The sequence below is a fragment of the Salvia hispanica genome, chromosome 3 (genome assembly GCF_023119035.1).
Source record: "Salvia hispanica cultivar TCC Black 2014 chromosome 3, UniMelb_Shisp_WGS_1.0, whole genome shotgun sequence".
NCBI lineage: Eukaryota > Viridiplantae > Streptophyta > Magnoliopsida > Lamiales > Lamiaceae > Salvia > Salvia hispanica.
In genome coordinates this window covers 37,962,603-37,982,908 of record NC_062967.1, presented here as the reverse complement: position 1 = coordinate 37,982,908, position 20,306 = coordinate 37,962,603, and the positions used below count along the sequence as shown (strand labels likewise).

The 20,306-nt window shown below is 36.3% G+C and overlaps 3 protein-coding genes and 1 long non-coding RNA gene across 7 annotated transcripts; 2 read left to right on the top strand and 2 right to left on the bottom strand.

The window, feature by feature from the left end:
- Positions 1–246: 246 nt before the first annotated feature.
- On the bottom strand, positions 247–4,010 carry LOC125215896. 2 transcript variants are annotated; one of them, XR_007175318.1, is made up of 4 exons: positions 3,723–4,010; positions 2,504–2,713; positions 2,244–2,431; positions 247–1,413 (listed from the first exon to the last, which is right to left on the bottom strand). It is a non-coding gene; the product is annotated as an uncharacterized LOC125215896 (long non-coding RNA). The 2 variants fall into 2 exon arrangements; XR_007175319.1 differs by having other exon boundaries at positions 247–1,389.
- On the top strand, positions 1,431–3,247 carry LOC125215894 (bidirectional sugar transporter SWEET3b-like). Of its 2 annotated transcripts, XM_048117477.1 has the most exons (8): positions 1,431–1,555; positions 1,648–1,708; positions 1,798–1,834; positions 1,920–2,142; positions 2,219–2,380; positions 2,459–2,578; positions 2,664–2,918; positions 3,030–3,247. In XM_048117477.1, exons 2-8 carry the CDS (start codon positions 1,672–1,674, stop codon positions 3,036–3,038), a joined length of 843 nt encoding a protein of 280 aa, XP_047973434.1. In that variant the 5' UTR covers positions 1,431–1,555; positions 1,648–1,671; the 3' UTR covers positions 3,039–3,247. The 2 variants fall into 2 exon arrangements, with proteins under 2 accessions (XP_047973434.1, XP_047973435.1); XM_048117478.1 differs by lacking the exon at positions 1,431–1,555 and having other exon boundaries at positions 1,619–1,708.
- LOC125215893 lies at positions 4,001–6,589 on the top strand. Its single transcript, XM_048117476.1, has 4 exons — positions 4,001–4,404; positions 5,224–5,475; positions 5,634–5,935; positions 6,191–6,589. The coding sequence occupies exons 1-4, from the start codon at positions 4,048–4,050 to the stop codon at positions 6,276–6,278; spliced, it is 999 nt and encodes a 332-aa protein (XP_047973433.1). The 5' UTR covers positions 4,001–4,047; the 3' UTR covers positions 6,279–6,589.
- A 1,764-nt stretch (positions 6,590–8,353) lies between these two features.
- LOC125208965 (abscisic acid receptor PYL8-like) lies at positions 8,354–10,635 on the bottom strand. 2 transcript variants are annotated; one of them, XM_048108513.1, is made up of 3 exons: positions 10,337–10,635; positions 9,470–9,685; positions 8,354–8,933 (listed from the first exon to the last, which is right to left on the bottom strand). In XM_048108513.1, exons 1-3 carry the CDS (start codon positions 10,460–10,462, stop codon positions 8,715–8,717), a joined length of 561 nt encoding a protein of 186 aa, XP_047964470.1. In that variant the 5' UTR covers positions 10,463–10,635; the 3' UTR covers positions 8,354–8,714. The 2 variants fall into 2 exon arrangements, with proteins under 2 accessions (XP_047964470.1, XP_047964471.1); XM_048108514.1 differs by having other exon boundaries at positions 10,346–10,633.
- Between the last annotated feature and the right edge of the window lie 9,671 nt (positions 10,636–20,306).

Genomic DNA, 20,306 nt, shown 5'->3' with positions numbered 1-20,306 from the left:
AATATATATTTTCCACCCTTTTCCATCAAGGAAAACTCTCCCATAGAAGATAACAATAAATAACTATTTATATTATGGTCAGCTATGCAAATTCCAATCATGGTTTTAATCTTATTTTCTTAATTTTAAATTCTTGAAATTTTGATGTCATGTCTTCATCCTATCTAACCAACAAATTGAAAATGTTACTTACCCTAGTAGTAACATATTGGATTGTGGATCATATACACCCGCGTATAATACAAATGAAATACAACTCCAAGAATACATAACTAACAATTAAAAAGTTTCGCATCCCATCTCAAAGAAAGAAAAGGCAGATAATAAAAAGATGATTTGGTATCCTTTGGCACATAGCTGTCTAATAAATTAAACCAATTGGAAAGTTAGTAATCTAGTTGAATAGAACAAACATAGGGGATAAGCATATTCTTGAATCACTAATAGAGCATAATATTAATATCTCATATATATTGAATGCAGATGAAAAAAAAAAAAAAAAAACATAGCCAACGTGCAAATTTCAAGCATCAGCATATCCAGCATTCTTTAGCAAATAGTCTAAAGAGAATGTTTCTAAACAACATGCACCATGACAGTCAAATTTGAGAATATGTTGAGTGTTTTGAGCCATTGATTGATGAGATTTGTGATTAGAACCAAATTTTTGTGTGTCCCTAGTGTGGTGAATATCGATAAATGTTATGATACATCACAGCAAGCATCATCCAAAACAAGTTTATTAGGATAATAAGGTGGAAGTAATGGCATCCACTTAGTGTAGAATAAGGTATTAAGTTCCCATTGTGTTTAGTGGATAGCAGAAACAATGGAAGACAACACAGAAAATGTGAGATCACCAATTATTAGAAATGAGCCACTCACCCCTTAAAAGGCCTCATAAAGGAGAGGGTTATCCACACTTATATAGATTAGATTGGATCATCACCAAGCCGATGTGGGACAAGATATTAGAATTTTAACACCAATGATCATAAAAGTGGCCTTTTGTGTAGTGCAAAAATCTTTTCATAAGGAAGTATTTTGAGTAGTTAAACAGCACAAGAATGTAACAAAGATTACCTAGAAAAGTTGCGATACAATTATACAAACAATACTTCTATGATTGCAAGTTTATGATGATCCTTAGAAAAAAAGTACTATTGATACCAAATGCTGTTACTGTTGGCTATGAACATAAAGCTTACAAAATGAAATCGTACCGTTTTCTTATTTGGTTTTCACCATTCAGAGAAAGATCAGGAAACTAGAATAAAAAAGATTACCTCAGTTGTTATAAGTGGACAGTGGAAGTCTTGTAACATCTTCCACTTGCAAGAGAACCTGGCAACTTATTCTTTCATGCATTTTCCTGGTTTAGTCTCTTTCCTGTCCTTTTATTACCAAGAGATGCTGAAATTATTTTGAAACAACAAAATCAAGGGAAATAAATTCTTTAATCACACACAGATTTTCTTTTCTTTTTCTCAACACTCGAGTATTGAATATTTTTCTCCACAAGTCACTGGACTCTTATTCCTACAATTGTCTGCAGGTTATTCTTCTTTCCTCGCACTATATATATATCGCTCTCTCACTATTACAAGCAGTTAAAGAGAAAAAATAATCAGCAGTAGCACTTTGTAGGCCGGATATTCAAAACCAAACGATATGGAAGAGAAATTTCGTTTAGCAGTAGGCATTTCAGGTAAACTTATTCTGCTCCGGACTCCTCAACCTTCTCATTGTATTTGTTGTGAGCATTGAGTTTTAAACGTCGTTTTATTTTTCGTGCAGGGAATGCAGCCTCTATGCTACTTTATGCCGCACCTATGTAACTAAAAATTCTGGACTCTTACTCCGTTTTGCAACTTATGATAATACAAAATGTTTATAAAACTGAATGTTGATATTTTCAGATTCACTTTCTCAAAGGTGATTAGGAAAAAGAGCATTGAAGAGTATTCATGTGTGCCATATATCATGGCTCTGTTGAACTGTGTTCTTTATACTTGGTATGGCTTGCCAGTTGTAAGTTACAAATGGGAAAACTTTCCTGTGGTTACAATCAATGGAATAGGCATTCTTCTGGAGCTATCATTCATATTAATATATTTCTACTACGCTTCAACCGATGGAAAGGCAAGTTATCGTACATAAAACAAACAACAAGCATTTCATATCATGTAATATCAACATAGCTTTGATGAAATTGCAGAAAAAGGTGGCTATGATGACTCTACCTGTTCTCCTGCTGTCCAGTTCAGTTGTGCTACTATCAGCATTTGCATTCCACGATCACCAGCATCGAAAGGCGTTTGTTGGAAGCATAGGACTGGTAGCATCTGTAGCAATGTATGGCTCTCCACTGGTGGCTATGGTGAGTACTACTTTTGTCAATGGGAACGTTCATATTCTTGTTAAAAGATTTCTGATATAGATGTTGTGATTATTTCAGAAAAAAGTGATACAGACGAAGAGCGTGGAGTTTATGCCGTTCTACCTGTCACTCTTCTCGTTTCTAGCGAGCTCTCTTTGGATGGCGTATGGACTATTAAGCCATGATCTTTTTCTTGCGGTTAGTGTGATCATAAGGTCTATTTTTTGTAAGGGAAATGGCTGATTTAGATAACAAACTTTTCGAACTGTGGTCTGTTTTACAGTCTCCGAATCTTGTTGGTAGCCCACTAGGCATCCTGCAGCTCATCCTGTACTGCATATACAGGAAAAGGGGAGGTGTGAAACAGCCTCAGAAATGGGATCTCGAAACTCATTCCGAGAAATTCGAGCAACATCTAGAGGTGAAAGAGGCAAACACAGATGATAAACCAATTCAATATCTAAAGGTGGATGAGGAAAAAGATGATGAGAAAGCAAATCAGCTGCATTTGCAGCTAGTGGTTGCTGATGCAACAAAAGTGAGTTTTATTTTATCAGATATTCAATAAGAGTGTCTCAGCCAACTTAAAAATAGCAATCTGTTTAACTCAAGCAAATATTTCTGACTCTGTGATTCCCCCTTTTGACAGGCAAACTAGGTGATGTACTTGAGAATAAATGCCATGAACATGAGACAGAAGTGGGTGCAGAATCGTTTCGCCTCACCTCACAAGAACGAATGAGGAAAAAGTTGCGGCATGCTAGAGAAACTATATCTATAAATGAAAGTTTGCTAAAGAATGTACTTGCAAAAGATAAAAAAAAGTTGTTCATCATTCTGTATAAAACTTGCATCCTTTTCAACCTATGAGAACCGCTTGACAACAATTTGATGTATAATCTGGAAATTTTGGATAAACAATTACCAGTTTATAGCTCATACATTCCTGATGGAGAATAATATACAAGTATTTACTACTCCATATCAGGTTTTTTTATTACATCTTGTTTTTTTTATTATTAGGGCGTTATTAATCAAACACAAAAGGCATCGATGAAATCCTAATGCAGCATATATCAATAAATGAATAAATGCCCTGGTAATTAAAATCTATTCATCAAACAACAAATCTCGACGTTTACTGTTCTATCAATATACATTTTGCATATTATGAGATTCATGTTTACTGTTCAATTCATCTCGATGGCTGTGTTCTGTTTGGATTCTATAAAAAAAACAATAAATAATTAAACTTCATCATCTACATTTCTGCATCTGCCATAGGTAACGTAATTCGTTGGAGCATTTTTCCAAACATGTGGAGTGGAATAGAATGCGATACCTTCTTTTACCCGCCGTTTGCCGGAAATGATCATGACGGCGGCGGCTTCAACTCCACTTTTACTTAATTCAACTTCCTTAATAAATAATCAAACCATTAATCGATATCAATTGATTAAAAATTACTCGACGCTTTTCCCCATTTTAGCTATGGCGAAAGCGACACGTGTCGCAGCAGAAGCATCACACCAACCGCGACGATACTCATGCATAGAGCCACGTTAACATATAAACAAACTCCCCAATCTCCACTGACTAATTCTTCTTCCTCAACGAATCAAAATCCCTTTCTCTCTCATCGCATCACAGTTGAAGAAAGAGAAAAAATGGTGAAGCTGGCGTCGGCGCGAGAGGCCCGCACGTACGGGTCGAGAGTGTCGCGGCACCGGGCGGAGTACATGAACGCGGGGCTCTACATCTTCGCCACGATCCTCCTCGCCGGCGGCTTCGTCGCGCAGTTCTCCGGCGAGCCGAGATCCGGACTGGTGCTGCTCCTATTGGGATATTTCGCGGTCATAATCGTGAACGTGCACGATCTCTTCGCGCATCTCGCCGCCGTCGATTACCGGATGTCGCTGATAGAGTACGATCTGCAGCTCGCGCTCGTCGAATTCGCCGTCCCACTCGTTTTCACCATCGGCACTATTCTCCTCTTCGTCGCCACACTTTTTCTCTTCATACAGGTACCATTCAATTAGTAAATTTCAATTGCAATTATCATTTTCATTTCTAATCAAATGTGTGTGAGTAACTTTGACTGAATCGATGTGTCATTTTGGGTGATGACTACTTTCGTGGGCCACCACTTCGAGTTGGCTCTCATACGTCCTCGTTGGTCATGTACACATGTCACATCTAGTTTGTATTCCCAAGCTACTACTTCGAGTTGTCAAGTCTGTTAATCAAAGCATTAATGTTACTTTCTAGAATTCTAATCCGTTAAACTGAGCTGCAGTGTTACTCTTTAAATATGAGAACTAATCCTAAAAGACTAGTTCATGAGGAGAGAGAGGTGCTACTTTGGTCTATAAGTCACATGTATTGTCTGACACGACTGATGTGGGACGAGTTTCCTAGCATTGGAGTCTGTAACATTAGATGGATGAATGACACTTATGTGCCCAAAAGTTGTGAGGATATTAGTGGTTTCCTTTTTGGAGTATGATACCATCATCATTTACTGGGTGCGTACCCAGTCTTGGTGTAACATTTCAAATTGTCATTGTTTGAAGAGAATAAAAGAAGGCCGCTATACTTTAGCATTGATTAGTTCTCATGGAGGAATAGTTGACACAAAGTAGAGGAATCTGCACTTCCATTAAAATCGGGTGGGATTGAACGATGTTTTATTAGTAATTACCATATCTTGTAGTTGAGATGATAGTGATCTTACCTTTATTATCATATTACTCCACATTACAAGTATCTATGTGATTATGCTTCTTCAACTTAATTTGGCGTCTGCTTATGGAAAGTTTGGTGGATGAATGAATGTTGGACAGGCAGAAAAAGGATATGGATTGTTCAAATTGGAGAAGCATGCTTTAAGAATGTTCATTGCTGGTCCGGTCCTGTGGCTGGTTGGGTCAATCCATAACTCATGCCAGATCTACGAGAGGACGGATGCTCATATTCAAATCTTGCAAGAGGCTGTTCTTATTCCTTTCTTGTTGGCGAGCGTGTTATTTATAGTCAGTGCAGTTATCAATTGTCTAGAACACGATGCTGCCATTCACCACGGCTTGGATTTGCTCGTAAGTGCCAACCTGACATCACCCGACTTCTCTTTTATTTAATCTCTCTTATGTATGCCTTGGTAGTATAGGTTATGTATCTTGTTATACTTAGTTTCTCTTAATATTAAGTTGCATACTGATTTGAGAATTTAATCGTGTTTTATCATGATATGCAGGGCGAGACGTGCATATGGTTATGCATAATTGCAAGTTCGACGCTCTTCATTGGGGCGATGGTGAACGTAGTAAAAGTGTTCAAGATGCAGCATAACGGGATGAGACTAGAGAAGCTTCGAGGCGGAGCACAAGAGAGGCTTGATGAGTTAAGAGAAGGGCACGTGCCACTTGTGTCAGAAGATTCTAGAAGGAGGAGGAAGTCAGATGCACAACGCTCCAGAAACGAAACGGCAGGGGACTTGGAGAAGGGTCGAGGGATGCAGCTACCCACGCCTTACAAAGATGTTCTTCTTTCTCAAAAGTGAGCAAAACCATTTTTCTTCTATGCTTTGGTATTGCTAGCGATAGACATGAACATTTCTAGAATTGATTTTGAAACATGTATATTTCACTCTCCACTTACTTTTATGCTTCAGTACATGCATACTTGTCTCTCTTTATTCATAAAAAAAATAAGAGAAGAGCTTCATTATGAAATGGCGAAAACACATGCAAATACTTGTTCGAAAATTGGAAGTTTGGTGCAAATTTGTGGCCGATTCCTTTTGGTTTGCAGATGCAACGGGATTATGTCGATGGCCTTTGGAAGGCCTTGCTACGCTCCTTCCTTGGGATTAAGCCGCCAAATTTTTGGTTCACTCTAAGAGCGTCCCATCGCCTCACAAATGCAGCATGCACGGGATGCCGGGTTTAGGGCGGGTTCGAACGGGAGGAGAGGGTTTGATTGAGGCTTTCGCGGTCTGGTTGGGTTGAGGCGTTGGTGCCTAGAAGCACCGGTGGATCCGCCCCCTCCCGGCCGTTCGGAGAGCCTAAATTTTTCCTTGAATCCGCCCCCTCCGAGGAGTGTAAAAATCTATTTGTTTTCAATAAAAGTCATATAAAATGTAGTAGTCCAATGGTTTGGTTGTTGGGTTTTTAACTAAGAGGTTTAGGGCTCAACAGGAGCATATTTTTTTCCATTTTTACTTTTTTATTTTATCAATTCATATTTCTTATTATCAAAATAATACCTTAAAATACTTTTTGAAATCTAAATATTTACTGCTTACTGCTCTACTTGTATCACTTTTGTATATAATATTTGCGATAATTTTGAATTTATATGATATTTATAATAATTTTATATTTTTACATGAATAATAGTAGTACATATTTGCAAGTTGGGTTGTGATTAATGTCGAACCCTTCTTAAAAACCGAACTAGATATCAAACTAGGGTCATCCATTTTCTTAATCTTGTGGTTAGGATTAATTTACAATTAATTTAATATTTTATTCAATTTTTTTATTCAATAAAAACTTGCTGAAATAATGAACTATATTCACTAAATAATGAACTAAATGGATGTATGTTATAAAATAATTTTTCGCATTCATTACATACTGAATTTACTTTAACTAAAAGATAATAATGTCATAACACATTATTAAGTACTCCCTCTGTCCGCCATTAGGAGTCCAATTTCTTGGTGGCACGAATTTTAAGAGATATTAAGAAAAGTGGTGGAAAAAAGTTTACATACTGAATTTACTTCAACTAAAAGATAATAATGTCATAACACATTATTAAGTACTCCCCCTGTCCGCCATTAGGAGTCCAATTTCTTGGTGGCACGAATTTTAAGAGATATTAAGAAAAGTGGTGGGAAAAAGTTAGTCAAGTAGTGATCTCACTTGTATATATTAGTTTTAAATGAAATATGAGTAGAATGAGTTAGTGGAAGGTGAGACCCTAGTACCATTTATGGTAAAAGTGAATCGAGACTCCTATTCGCGAACGGAGGGAGTAATAAACTAATGGAATGAAGTAATAAACTAATGAGATTAAGTAATAGCATGACTGGATGAAGTAATAAGTTCATTACTACTGCTTGACGTTTAACACATTTAACATTGTATTTCAATAAAATGTCATATTTACTTCATTACTAACATTCATTTGGTTCATTATTTATTGAATATAGTTCATTACTACCGCTTAACGTTTAACACTAAAATTTGTTGTATCATTAATGTATTTCAATAACATGTCAAAATTACTTCGTAACATACTTCATTTAGTTCGTTATTTAGTGAATATAATTCATTATTTACTCCGATAAGTTTTTATTGAATAAATAAAATTAAAAATAAAATAAAAACGTTTTTATTGAATAAAATAATAAATTAATTATAAATTAATCCTAACCACAAGATTAAGAAAATGGAGGGCCCAAATTTGGTCTTTAGTTCGGTCTTTAAGACTGCATTTGTGAATAATGAGACTCTTTGCGAGCTAATGCATGTTTAGATTTCATTAACGAAGTTAGTGCTACTTAAATATAATATTATATTCTTTATTTTATTATTAAAAATAATATTACACTAAATATTTAATATTTAAATATTTAATTCCGCCCCCACCATTTTCGAGGTCTGGATCGGCCACTGCCTGGAAGCAAACGGCTGCGCCCGCAATATTTTTTTTTTTTTTTTCTCTTTTTCCTCTTGTTTTTCTTTCCTTGTTCTTGAATTTTAATAGTTAAAAGTTTATTTTGTCGATTATTCGTTGTAATTTCAGTTATTTAAAATTTTAAATAAATGAAATTCGAGATGAATGAAAAAGTATTAGGCGTTTTTAGAAAATACTACTATTATAGGAATTTTAATTTAATTTAGAGACCTGACTAAAATGCAGTTTTTTGATGGATTCACCTCCCAAGCTTCAATAGCTGCAACATAAAATGAAAAATACAGCTATTATTACATCATCTCTATAAGAAGCATCATCTCCACATTTACAACATCAATAGCACAAAGTCTCCGGTTTGGTAGTTCATATCTCGGCTCCAGTTTGCTCATTCCATCTGTTTACACTCAGATACATCTATATACCGTGGTTCATGAGCAAGAAGACGACGAGCCAAAAAAATAACTTCGAGAACTAGTTACGGATACCAGACAACATAGTACAAGACGAAATGTAGAGGAAGTGAAGAGGGTGAACTCAGAAGGAATGGCTATATTTCTGTCTCCAAAGCCTTGGAGAAAGCTTCATCCTTGGTGAAAATAGCACACACGCAACGTACCAGCAAACTGTTTTAGGTACGGTGGATGGGTTCAGTTCTGTCTTGCACAGCAAGCCTCTCTGAAACATCAGCCAGTGATTTCAGATTACACCTGATCAGTGCTTCGACGAAGTAGCATGTTTCGTCCTTTGTGTTCCCTTCTGGCACATCCACCACAAACGATTCAATCACTACTGTCCCAGGTCTCCCGTCAATGACCTCAGGATGAACAGACACAATGGAAGAGTAGTTCTGCAAGAAAGGTGTACCAGTAAGACTAACGCACAAAAAAGAAGAAGAGCAATCAGACGAGCTCCAACGAGTCAATATAAGCGTGTGATTGAAGTGAATGCAGAGTGATTCTAAACACTATGATTGCAGCATAGCCTTAAAGAAACATTATCACGAATACGAATTTCACCATAAGGCCTGCAAAAATGAAGATCTCACTCTGTATTCGATTTATAAAAGATAATATGATGTTCAAGGCACATAGCATTATCACAACAATGAAGCCAACCAAGATGTTTCGATGTAAATCTAATTTGTACAAGCTTTTACATGAACTTCAAGGCTTGTATGCATTAAAGCAAGATTCATGAACCCAAAATCGACACTACCACTCTTAAGAATTCACTGATCCATATATTTATCAACGGAAGGTCAGAAGTTAGTTAAGAGACACAATGTTGAAAATGGTTTAACTCCTAACAAAAATGCACGAGAAATCTAGAAACAAATTAGGAGATGTAGAAAACAAAAAAGGGAGAAGGAAACGTTGATCATACTCTGAGTCTGTGGTCTCCACCAACGATCCTTACGCTAAGTATGTGCTCATTATCATCAAGAAGCTCCAATCTCTCAGTGCTGGTCGTAGCAGGGAGACCTGACTTCACATCAACTTCCCTCAGGCTGCCAATTTCAAGATTTCCCTGCACGATGCAACGGCTAACAAAAGGTTTGTACTTCTGTGGCTGATCAAACCTCCTGACGTGAGACCAAACCTAGCAAGAAAGCAACAATATGAGCATAAACAGATTAAGCTATAAACGATACCATCGTTCAAACAACAACCATCACTTGACTACTTCCTCCAGCATATAGTGTAGCAAAACATATCACAAATCAACTTTCCTAAAAACATCATGCTAGTAGCCACCATCATCATTCACCTTGTTTCAATTACATTATATCTTAATCCTCTTTGAAACACACAAAATATCTCTTGCAGATCAGAAAAACATAGCAAGAAACCACATCCTCCAGAAACATTAAACCTTCCTCCAACTTTTAAATCCGAAATGATCAAACGAAGTTTTCAATCGTAAGCTGAGAATATCACCCTTCCCTGTAATCAATTCAGATAATTCTAACTAGTGAAAAATATAATTCGCTAGAAAACATAAAATTAAGAACATTGAACTAAGAAGAGAATCGCATAATTTTTTCTCTTTTTTCTTTACAGAATCCAGTCAATTTGAAGATAAACGGATTAAACGAAAACCGAATCGAAACTTCAAATCGAGAATTCCATCACAACCAATAAAAAAACACATATTTAACATCCTCTCCCGCCCAATCAGAGCTCACCAACAGGATATTAGCCCCAAACATAAATCAAATAGAATAAAAATGAGTAAAACCGTAAACATTACAAGACGTACGGGCGCTTTAATACGCTTGATGAGGAAGGAGCTGCATTGATTATCCTTAATCTCGTGCGTGTGATGCTTCCGTATATACTCTCTCTCCGCCGCGCCGAATCCTTTGATGTTCATCATGCTCTTCTTCGGAAAATTTGACCTCCGATCACCTGAGTAATTGCAGCTGCGGCGAGTTGACTCAGCGAGATCGGTAGAGAGTCGGCATAGCCATTTTTTGGAGGTTTGGGGAAGAAGTGAAAACTAAGGTGTGTGGCGCCTCATCATCATCGTCGATGTGCCTCCCTAAATGGAAATAAATATAAAAATCGCTATCTTACCCATATTTCTTTTTTCTGCAATATTATTTAAAAGAATTTGGGAACAGTATAACTTTTACTTGCACAATATTTTTGGTAAGAGAATTTTATACATCATTTGACCCACCCAATATATATTACTCATTTATTTGTAATTTGTATACACAAGTATACTTTATACTAGAAGATATTGACATTTATGTTTTTTTCCTTGTATTCTAATTTCTAAAGCATCCTAAACAGCATAAGGATATCTTTGGCTATATCGTTGCCTTATTCATAATTTTGTTACTAATATTTTCTCAATTGTATTTTGCATAATTAATTAAGAGTTACGTAACTGAAATTAAAAACAATAAATAATTCAATTATAATTCATACTACCAAATAGAGAGATAAATGATTGAGAATTGGGGGGAGGGGGGTTTGAGGAAATGATATTTTTGATGTGATATTTATATAAGAAAAATATACGAAATTATTGAAAAATAAAAATGTAACCAATAAAAAAAGAATGAATAATATTAGTTACCAAAATAATTTTTAGAAAAAGAAAATGGCATTGTGGTTGTCCGAACAGCCTAGAAACGGTCAAGCAGCCCAGTGTCTACCCCACCCAAGCTAAAATCGAAGCCACCCTCGTTCGAGTTGTCTTACTATAAGCCTCGACTCAACCCCTGTTCTAGCTGCCACCATCCAGGCTCAGCTGTGAATGTGATACGACTACTGTCCCAACCCAATCTGCACCAACTCATCGCCCCACTCGTCCCATCCACACAGGGACGGAGCTACATGAACTCCATAAGGAGTAAATGCTCCAACCTAAAAAAAAAAAAAATCATTTATACTATTTTTATAATTATTATTTTTTATTTTTTTAAAATACCATTGTAAATGTTCCTTCTCAAATCCTTAAAATACTTTTTCATACATTTTTAAGTTAATAAGAGCATCTTTAAAAGAAAAAGGTAAAGAGAAATAACTACTATATTTACCTTCATAAAATTTCATGTTCCAATAAAAAGGGTTTGTGAGGAGGTATTATATCTTCTTTCATTTTGAGAAAATATCTTTACATCTTCTTGGTACAAAAGGTTAGAAGTTGTTATTTTTGTTTGTCTTTTTAATTTGCTTATTCCATTATTTTTTTTAAAAGTATAATTATCTTTTTAAGAAGGTAAATGAGAGATATATCTTTTTAATTTATCTTTCTTCATCGGAGATGCTCTTATATAGAATTCATGGCTTTTTCCCTGCATCCACACCACTCACAAACCAGCATATCTGAATGGGTATATTCTAAATAATACTCCCTCCGTCCCAGATTTGGAGTGACATTTTGCCATAAAAGTCCGTCCCATATTTGGAGTAACGTTTAGAATTTACCATATTTGCACATAAAATTTTACCCCATTATTCACTAAAATTACACCCAAATGCCATTATCTATATTAAAATAAATCAAAACAAAAATAAAAAACTAAAAAGTCAAAGAGGGACCCACCTTCAACCAACTCACTTAATTTATTACACACTCCATCATCTCACTTCATTTATTACACACTCCATCATCTCACTCCACCATCTCATTTCATTTATTACACACTCTACCTCTCACTTCATTCATTACACACTCCACCAATTCCTTAAAACCCGTGCCATAACTAATTGTCACTCCAAATGTGGGACGGAGGGAGTATATTGTTATTTTGAAACGTATAATGACCGGACATAGAGAAAAGAGGTTAGGGCTTAAGGCCTACCAAATTTATTTAAGTCCTACCATTGTTATTTAAGTCCTACCAATTTTATTTTTATAATTTCTATTGTTTCTCATCAACGAGGCATAAGGTATTGATTATAAGGATAAGCAACGTGACACCGTAAATAATAAGATATCGTGCTATATCAATCTAGCCATGAGAGACCATATCAACATGTAGATTCAATAATAATAGTACTACTACTAACTTTCAGCAGATGTAGTTCCCATCAATATATATTTGAACTAATATTGCTAGATTCCCAAATTGATTACTTTTATAGGATAAAAACAACTTAACATCTGCAACACTAGTAGATAGATGAATAGGCTTGCCAAAATAATAAAGCTTTAATGCGTATGTGTCAACCTATGAATGAATGCACTAACAATAAGAGCAAAGACACTCAATTATTGGCACTTTTTACGAATAATTTGTAGAATATATATGCGTATGATTTCGTTTTGTGGTTGTGGTGTGCATGTTTGTACTAGATTGTAGGGCTCTATCCCTAATTTTGTCAACGATCATATTATTAATAGAAATGAAACTCTACAGATCGTGTGTGCATTATCTTATTGTGAAAACGATTGAGAAAAGGACTTATGTATGATTAAAGGGATATTCCAATTAAAGGTGATTGCGTGGGAATATGAATTTGTAAAGAAATCGACGTCTTTATTAAATAAAGGGATAAAATTCTCAAGTTGTTACAGGCGGTACTCTAACTATTACAATCGAAGGACGATCATAATAATAAGTGGAATGAAAATTACAACAGAAATAATAAAACAAACCGAACTATAAGTCGAGTCGAGGGAAGCTCCTTTCCACAAGACAAATTACGCCCCGGCTAGTGCGCACGGAATGGCGTATTGTCCCCAAAGATAAAACGACTTTCTCCTGGCGTGTAGAAGCACCTCAAACCCGCTAGGCACCGGCGAACTTGATGAAGTTCCGAGATTCGAGCTATGCAATGCTACTATGATGTAGAGAACTAGAGAGAAGAGAGAATGCTTTTTGTTGGTGTATTCTCCACTCTAAGATCAAGCCTATTTATAGGCTAGAGAAAGCACTTGAAAGGCCTTGCAATCAAGATTATCTCTGAATACATTTGGGGGTTACCTAAGATGAAAGGCCATAGGTCTTGGCCACCTCAAAGGTCTCCCACATTTTTCACATGTTTTTTCCACAATCCCCCGCATTGGTTAGAGCACTGCAAGCTCAAACCAACACAAGACGTGTATGCGTGCATGCAGACTCTTCGCTCAATCCTCGAGAAACAATATTGCATTTGGAATAGTAGCTTGGGGCTTTGAACTTTCCATAGTCAACACTATTGGGCATACCGGCGGCCTGGTGGACGTGATGCCTTGAACCATTCCTCCTTGGTGTATACCGAGACAATAATATTGACACAATACTATTTACAAACTCATCAGTTCTCACGTTTGTGTTCTTTACTGACCATGGAACACCACTTTGGATTCATAAGTGATTCACATGTTGAAGCGGCCCACACTTCTTCACTTACATAGGTGATTCTTTTCCAGGTATCCTGCAATACCCACCTCCTCGAGGCTTCTAAGAATCATTAAAAGTCAAAACTTAGCCTCTTACCACATGCAGGTTACAACACTCAATGCTTTCAAAAGAATGGGCGAAGATAAAATATCTTCCGAGTGTTACAACTAGAGTCATATAGCTTTGTTTTCCCATTGAACCAAGCTCATGGGATCTCCAATCGTATGGTTGGGTTACCACTATAATCATCTTTTAAAATGTGGTTTCCAGTCCCATTCTTTTTAGCAATTTATGCATTTGATCACGGTTTAAACTTTTTGTTAACGGATCCGCTAAGTTATCCACTAACCTTATATAGTCAACTACGATAACACCACTTGTGATCAACTGCCTCACGGTATTATGTCGCCGACGAATGTGTCGAGACTTACCATTGTATAAGCCACTATGTGCTCTCCCTATAGCCTCTTGGCTATCACAGTGTATCACTACTGTCGGCACTGGCTTCTTCCAACATGGAATATCTTCTAGGAAGTTTCTAAGCGACTCGGCTTCTTCCCCTGCTTTGTCTAAAGCGATAAACTCAGATTCCATGGTGGATCTAGCTATACATGTCTGTTTCGTTGACTTCCACGAAACAGCTCCACCCTCCACAGTGAACACATACCCACTCGTTGAAAACGAGTCTTTTGAATCAGAGATCCAATTTGCATCACAATACCCTTCAAGTACTTGGGGATAGTTTGTGTACTGCAGCTCAAAGTTAAGAGTATACTTCAAGTATCTCAAAACCCTCCGCAGAGCTTTCCAATGTTCCTTGTTTGGGTTGCTCGTAAATCGGCTCAGCTTATTCACCGTACACGCAAGATCTGGTCGGGTGCAGTTTGTGATGAACATCAAACTCCCTATGATCCTTGCATATTCTTCTTGAGCTACAAGCTCACCCGTGTGCTTACTCAAATGCACGTTGGGTTCCAATGAAGTCTTACCTGGCTCACAGTCAAAGGAGTGAAACTTTTTAAGCACTTTCTCAATGTAATGAGATTGTGTCAGTGCAATTCCCTCATGATCCCTTTTAATCTTGATTCCGAGAATCACATCAGCTAGACCCATGTCTTTCGTGTCGAAATTTCTCTTCAACATATTTTTGGTCTCTTTGATAATGGCACTATTGCTGCCCATAATCAACATATCATCCACATAAAGACACATAATAACAAAACCGTTATATGTGTTCTTAGTGTAAACACACTTATCACACTCATTGATAGTGAACCCATTGGACAACATCACATTGTCAAATTTCAAGTGTCATTGCAAAAGCGCTTGCTTTAATCCATATAGAGACCTTACTAGTTTGCATACCTTCCTTTCTTGGCTAGGTACTACAAACCCTTCAGGTTGCTCCATATAAATTTCTTCTTCCAATTCACCATTCAGATATGCAGTTTTTACATCCATTTGGTGAATTTCAAGATTGTGGAAAGCAGCAATCGCAAGCAGCACCCGAATGGAAGTGATTCTCGTAACGAATGAATACGTGTCGAAGAAGTCATATCCTTCTAGCTGCTTAAAGCCTTTAACAACTAGGCGAACTTTGTACTTTTCAATAGTACCATCAGTTTTATATTTCCTTCTCAGGATCCACTTGCACCCTAAGGTCTTACATCCTTCTGGCAAGTCTACTAACATCCATGTGTTATTTCTCATAATTGATTCAATTTCACTATTGATCGCTTCTTGCCAGAATGGCGCATCTGGGCCAGACAACGCTTCTGCCAACGACTTTGGTTCATCATCCAACATAAAAGTTATGAAGTCGGGACCAAATGTCTTAGCAATTTTAACTCCTTTACCACGTCTTGGTTCTACATCCTCAGGACTTGACCTCGTTCTTTTTGGAGGATTAGACTTAGTGGATTCATCCATCATTCTTTCACTAGAACGATCCTCCTGCCTCTTGCAAGGGTAAACATTCTCAATGATTATAGTATTCCTTGACTCTATCGTTGATCCTTCAACCACACCAGACACAACTGACTTATGGACTAGGAAACGATATGCACTACTATTAAGTGCATGGCCAATAAAGATGCAATCGACTGTTTTAGGGCCAATAGCAACTTGTTTCGGAGGCGGCACTTCTACCTTTGCTAAACACCCCCACACTTTGAGGTAAGAATACGAAGGTTTCTTGCCTTTCCACAACTCATAGGGAGTCACATCCCTATTTTTAAGTGGAATCTTGTTCAAGATATAATTCGCCGTTAACACAGCCTCCCCCCACATGTTCTGGGGTAAACCTGAACTAATCAACAGAGCATTCATCATCTCTTTAAGTGTTCGATTTTTGCGTTAAGCAACACCATTCAACTGAGGAGAATATGGAGATGTGGTTTGGTGAATTATACCAATAGCATGACATAATTCTGCAAACGGCGCTACATACTCACCACCTCTATCACTTCGAACACACTTAATTCGACAATTAAGTTGATTTTCGGCTTCATTTTTTAAGTCTTTAAATGCTTCAATTGCCTCATCTTTACTTCTTAATAAGTAAAGGTAACAATACCTTATGCAATCATCTATAAACGTGATGAAATATTTTTTACCACCTCTTGTTTGCACAAATTTCAAATCACATACGTCTGTATGCAACGACGGACCCAGGTGGGGTCGAGTGGGGTCGACCGACCCCACCGTCGTCCGAAGAGCACTGGCAGAAACTCCATTTATGGAGTTTTGAGATCCCGCGCAACTCACCTTCGACCCCACAGAGATCCACCTTGACCTTAGCAGCAGATCTCCAATAGTCCTTCGGCCTTTGCCGGAAATAAAAGGGAAGATTATCAGTGGATGATGGACGGGGTCACGGGAGGGATGGAGAGGGAGACGAAGGGTCTGAGAGTTTCAGATTTGCAACGAAGATGAGGATATAATTCTTATTTTATTATTCAATAATTATGTTGATGAAATGGGCTAAAAACCTGGGCCTACAATCAATATCAATCGGCTCTTTGAAAAATGTGATGGGTGGACTATGTAGTTAAGATAGTTACTCCTATTTATTAATTAAAGATAGCTATATTTATAATTTCTTTTTATTTTTATTGAATTTATTAAAAATTTTTATATTATGGATAAACATCAATTATTTTAAAAATAATTAAAAATAACATTAATAAATATTTAAGTTAGAAAACAAAAAATTTAAATATATAATATTTTTAAATCCATATTTGTTACTATTACTCCCTCTGTTCCTTAAATTTTGTCTCACTTGGACTCAGGCATGGATTTTAAGAAATTTATTGAAAAATGAATTAAAAAAATTAGTGGAATGTATGTCCTATTTTTATATATTAATTTTATGATAAAATTTGAGTGGAAATGAGTTAGTGAAATATGAGGTTCACTACCAAAAATGATAAAAAGTGAAATGAGACAAATTTTGTGAGACTGGCGGAAATGGAAAAATGAGACAAATTTTCAAGGACGGAGTAAGTATTTTGTAACATTATATTCGACCCCACGAGTTTCAATTCCTGGGTCCGTCATTGTCTGTATGGATCAACTCAAGAGGTTTTGTGCTCCGCTCTACCGAGTGGAACGGCGGCTTAGCCATTTTGGCTTCAACACACACTTCACATCTTTCTTGTGAGTTAAACTTATCAACTTTTAGTAAATTAAGATTTACTAATCTTTTTATAGCATTTTTAGATTTACATGTCCCAATCTATTATGCCATAAATCAGAGCTCTCAAGCAAATAAGACGATGTGCATCTTCCTTATTGTATATTCCTTTTCCACAGTGAATGACCGTAACATTTAGCTCAAAAAGCCCATTCACTAGGTGGCCTTCACCTATGAATTTTTCATTCTTGGTCAATATAACCTTTTCTCACTCAAATTCTAGTGAAAATCCATGATTTACTAGAAGTGAGCCTGACACCAAATTATTTCGGATGTCTGGGACATGCAGCATATCCATAAGGGTACGAAACCCTTCCAGATCCTAGTTTTAGGAACACATTACCCACACCAACTACCTCAGAAGAGGCTTGGTTTCCCATGCGTACTTTTCTACCTCCAACAGATTTATAAGTAGAAAAAACGCTTCTCTCGGAGCACACATGACATGTGGTACCCGTATCAACAAACCATTCATTTGGATTATTACCATGGTCCACGTCGGAGACCATTGCGACCACCTCGTGATCTTTGTTGTTTATAACAACACACCCTAAACCCTTTGTTGTTTATAACAACACGTTCAAATAATTTGCGCATCGACATTGCGACTGTTCGTTTCTTCATTCCAGCTTTGGAGCTCATGTTTCCTCCAACTTCGATTGGTATAACCCTATCTTAGAAGAGTACACTAATTTGTCTTGCGATTGTTAGAAATAATGGGATAAAATTCCCAAGTCGTTACAGGCGGTACTCTAACTATTACAATCGAAGGAAGATAATAACAATAAGTGGAATGAAAATTACAACGGAAATAATAAAACAAACCGAACTATAAGTCGAGTCGAGGGAAGCCCTCTTTCCGCAAGACAAATTACGCCCCGGCTAGTGCTCACGGAATGGCGTATTGTCCCCAAAGATAAAACGACTTTCTCCTGGCGTGTAGAAGCACCTCAAACCCGCTAGGCACCGGCGAACTTGATGAAGTTCCGAGATTCGAGCTATGCAATGCTACTATGATGTAGAGAACTAGAGAGAAGAGAGAATGCTTTTTGTTGGTGTATTCTCCACTCTAAGATCAAGCCTATTTATAGGCTAGAGAAAGCACTTGAAAGGCCTTGCAATCAAGATTATCTCTGAATGCATTTGGGGGTTACCTAAGATGAAAGGCCATAGGTCTTGGCCACCTCAAAGGTCTCCCACATTTTTCACATGTTTTTTCCACAATCATAAATTTTATTAATCATGAATATTGACAATTATTTCAAAAATAATTAAAATACCACATTTAATTTCTTTCCGAAAAACATATTCATTTTCTAAGTTTAACTAGATAAATTTCATATTTATTTATTTATTTATTTAATGATAACATTTTTTACTTAATCTTCTAAGAATATAAATTTTATTTTCATTTTCCCGACAACAAATTTAGTTTGTTCAATTGAAATATAAGAATACCAGTACTACATAAATTATAGCCTTTTGTAATCTGCCGGAACAGAGCCAAGAATGTATACCGAGAGGGGCAAAAATATACTACAGAGAAAAAATTTAACAGTTTTAGATGAGGCAATTAGTGAGAAATTTAAACAAATAAATTTTATAGTAGTTAATAATTTATATAACCGTGAGGAAATTGGAGGTGGGGCATATGCCGCTTCTAGCTCTGTGCTAGCTCCGTCCCTTGATAATTTAGTATGGGTGCATGTGACTACATATATCGGGTATCGAATAATATCAAACATGACTTGATGAATATTGAATACTAATACTCATAGCTTTCGAGTTCAGATATTGGATAAAGTATTAAATCTCTGCAGATTTTGGATATCAGGTATCTAATATACCAACAATTTTCAAGGAATATATAACTCCCAATCTCTATAAACACCAAAATAGACTAACAACACTTGACAAGATGCTTAAATCAATATTTCAGTAGCCTATAAAAAACCAACACATTACATATATACTGACAATATTTTATAAAATAATTATGAGACGAAAAGTATTATGTACAATGCATGTACTAATAAGTTAAAACACGAGAAAAGGAAACCATTTCGATAATCAAGTTGAAAATGGCTAGCTAGGGTAGTCAAAAAAGTTGCTACGACTAGTGACATTAATTTGGTTTCTTCTGCAGTTTCTTTTATATGCAGCGTTATCAACTTAATTTCAACTGTCAAAATCAATTAATCATTTGAAATCTTCTTATCTCCTTCATTTGACAGTTAGTGGATCTCTATTTAGAGCATATATAAAGTTATAACCTATGGTTTGGAAAAAAAACTTGGTACCTTTAATCTTATTGGTTTTCGTAGCCAATCAAGGTTGAGCTTTTCTCCTTTCTAGGCATTCAACTTGTCTAGATATCGCAATTGATGTGCACTTATTTTAGAAGTGAGTTGTATGTGCAATTACTTGTCTCGAGATTGTCCAAAATTAAATTAACCAGAGATTAATATTGTTATAAAAAAACAAGTGATATAAGCCAAGATTAATCATTTGTATTAGTATTCCATACTTAAGTTCAAACTCTATCTATCCAACCAAACAACATTAATCAGATAACAGTATATCTCAAAACGTAGTTTAATTGTATGGTGGTCACAATTTTTATTTGTGATCATTCTCTTCTAGATTTCTGAGTCCTGTGAGAAATCAGATGCAAGACAATC

Excerpts from the sequence above, each read along its gene's own strand:
- LOC125208965 (XM_048108513.1), bottom strand. The coding sequence starts at position 10,462 with ATGATGAACATCAAAGGATTCGGCGCGGCGGAGAGAGAGTATATACGG. Across the intron at positions 9,686-10,336 it reads TTAAAGCGCCCGTACGTCTT|GTTTGGTCTCACGTCAGGAG; the intron begins GTAATGTTTACG and ends CTTTCTTGCTAG. Across the intron at positions 8,934-9,469 it reads GTGGAGACCACAGACTCAGA|AACTACTCTTCCATTGTGTC; the intron begins GTATGATCAACG and ends CCTTTCTTGCAG.
- LOC125215893 (XM_048117476.1), top strand. The coding sequence starts at position 4,048 with ATGGTGAAGCTGGCGTCGGCGCGAGAGGCCCGCACGTACGGGTCGAGA. Across the intron at positions 4,405-5,223 it reads CACTTTTTCTCTTCATACAG|GCAGAAAAAGGATATGGATT; the intron begins GTACCATTCAAT and ends AATGTTGGACAG. Across the intron at positions 5,936-6,190 it reads GATGTTCTTCTTTCTCAAAA|ATGCAACGGGATTATGTCGA; the intron begins GTGAGCAAAACC and ends TTTGGTTTGCAG.
- LOC125215894 (XM_048117477.1), top strand. The coding sequence starts at position 1,672 with ATGGAAGAGAAATTTCGTTTAGCAGTAGGCATTTCAG. Across the intron at positions 1,709-1,797 it reads TTTAGCAGTAGGCATTTCAG|GGAATGCAGCCTCTATGCTA; the intron begins GTAAACTTATTC and ends TTTTTCGTGCAG. Across the intron at positions 1,835-1,919 it reads CTACTTTATGCCGCACCTAT|ATTCACTTTCTCAAAGGTGA; the intron begins GTAACTAAAAAT and ends TGATATTTTCAG.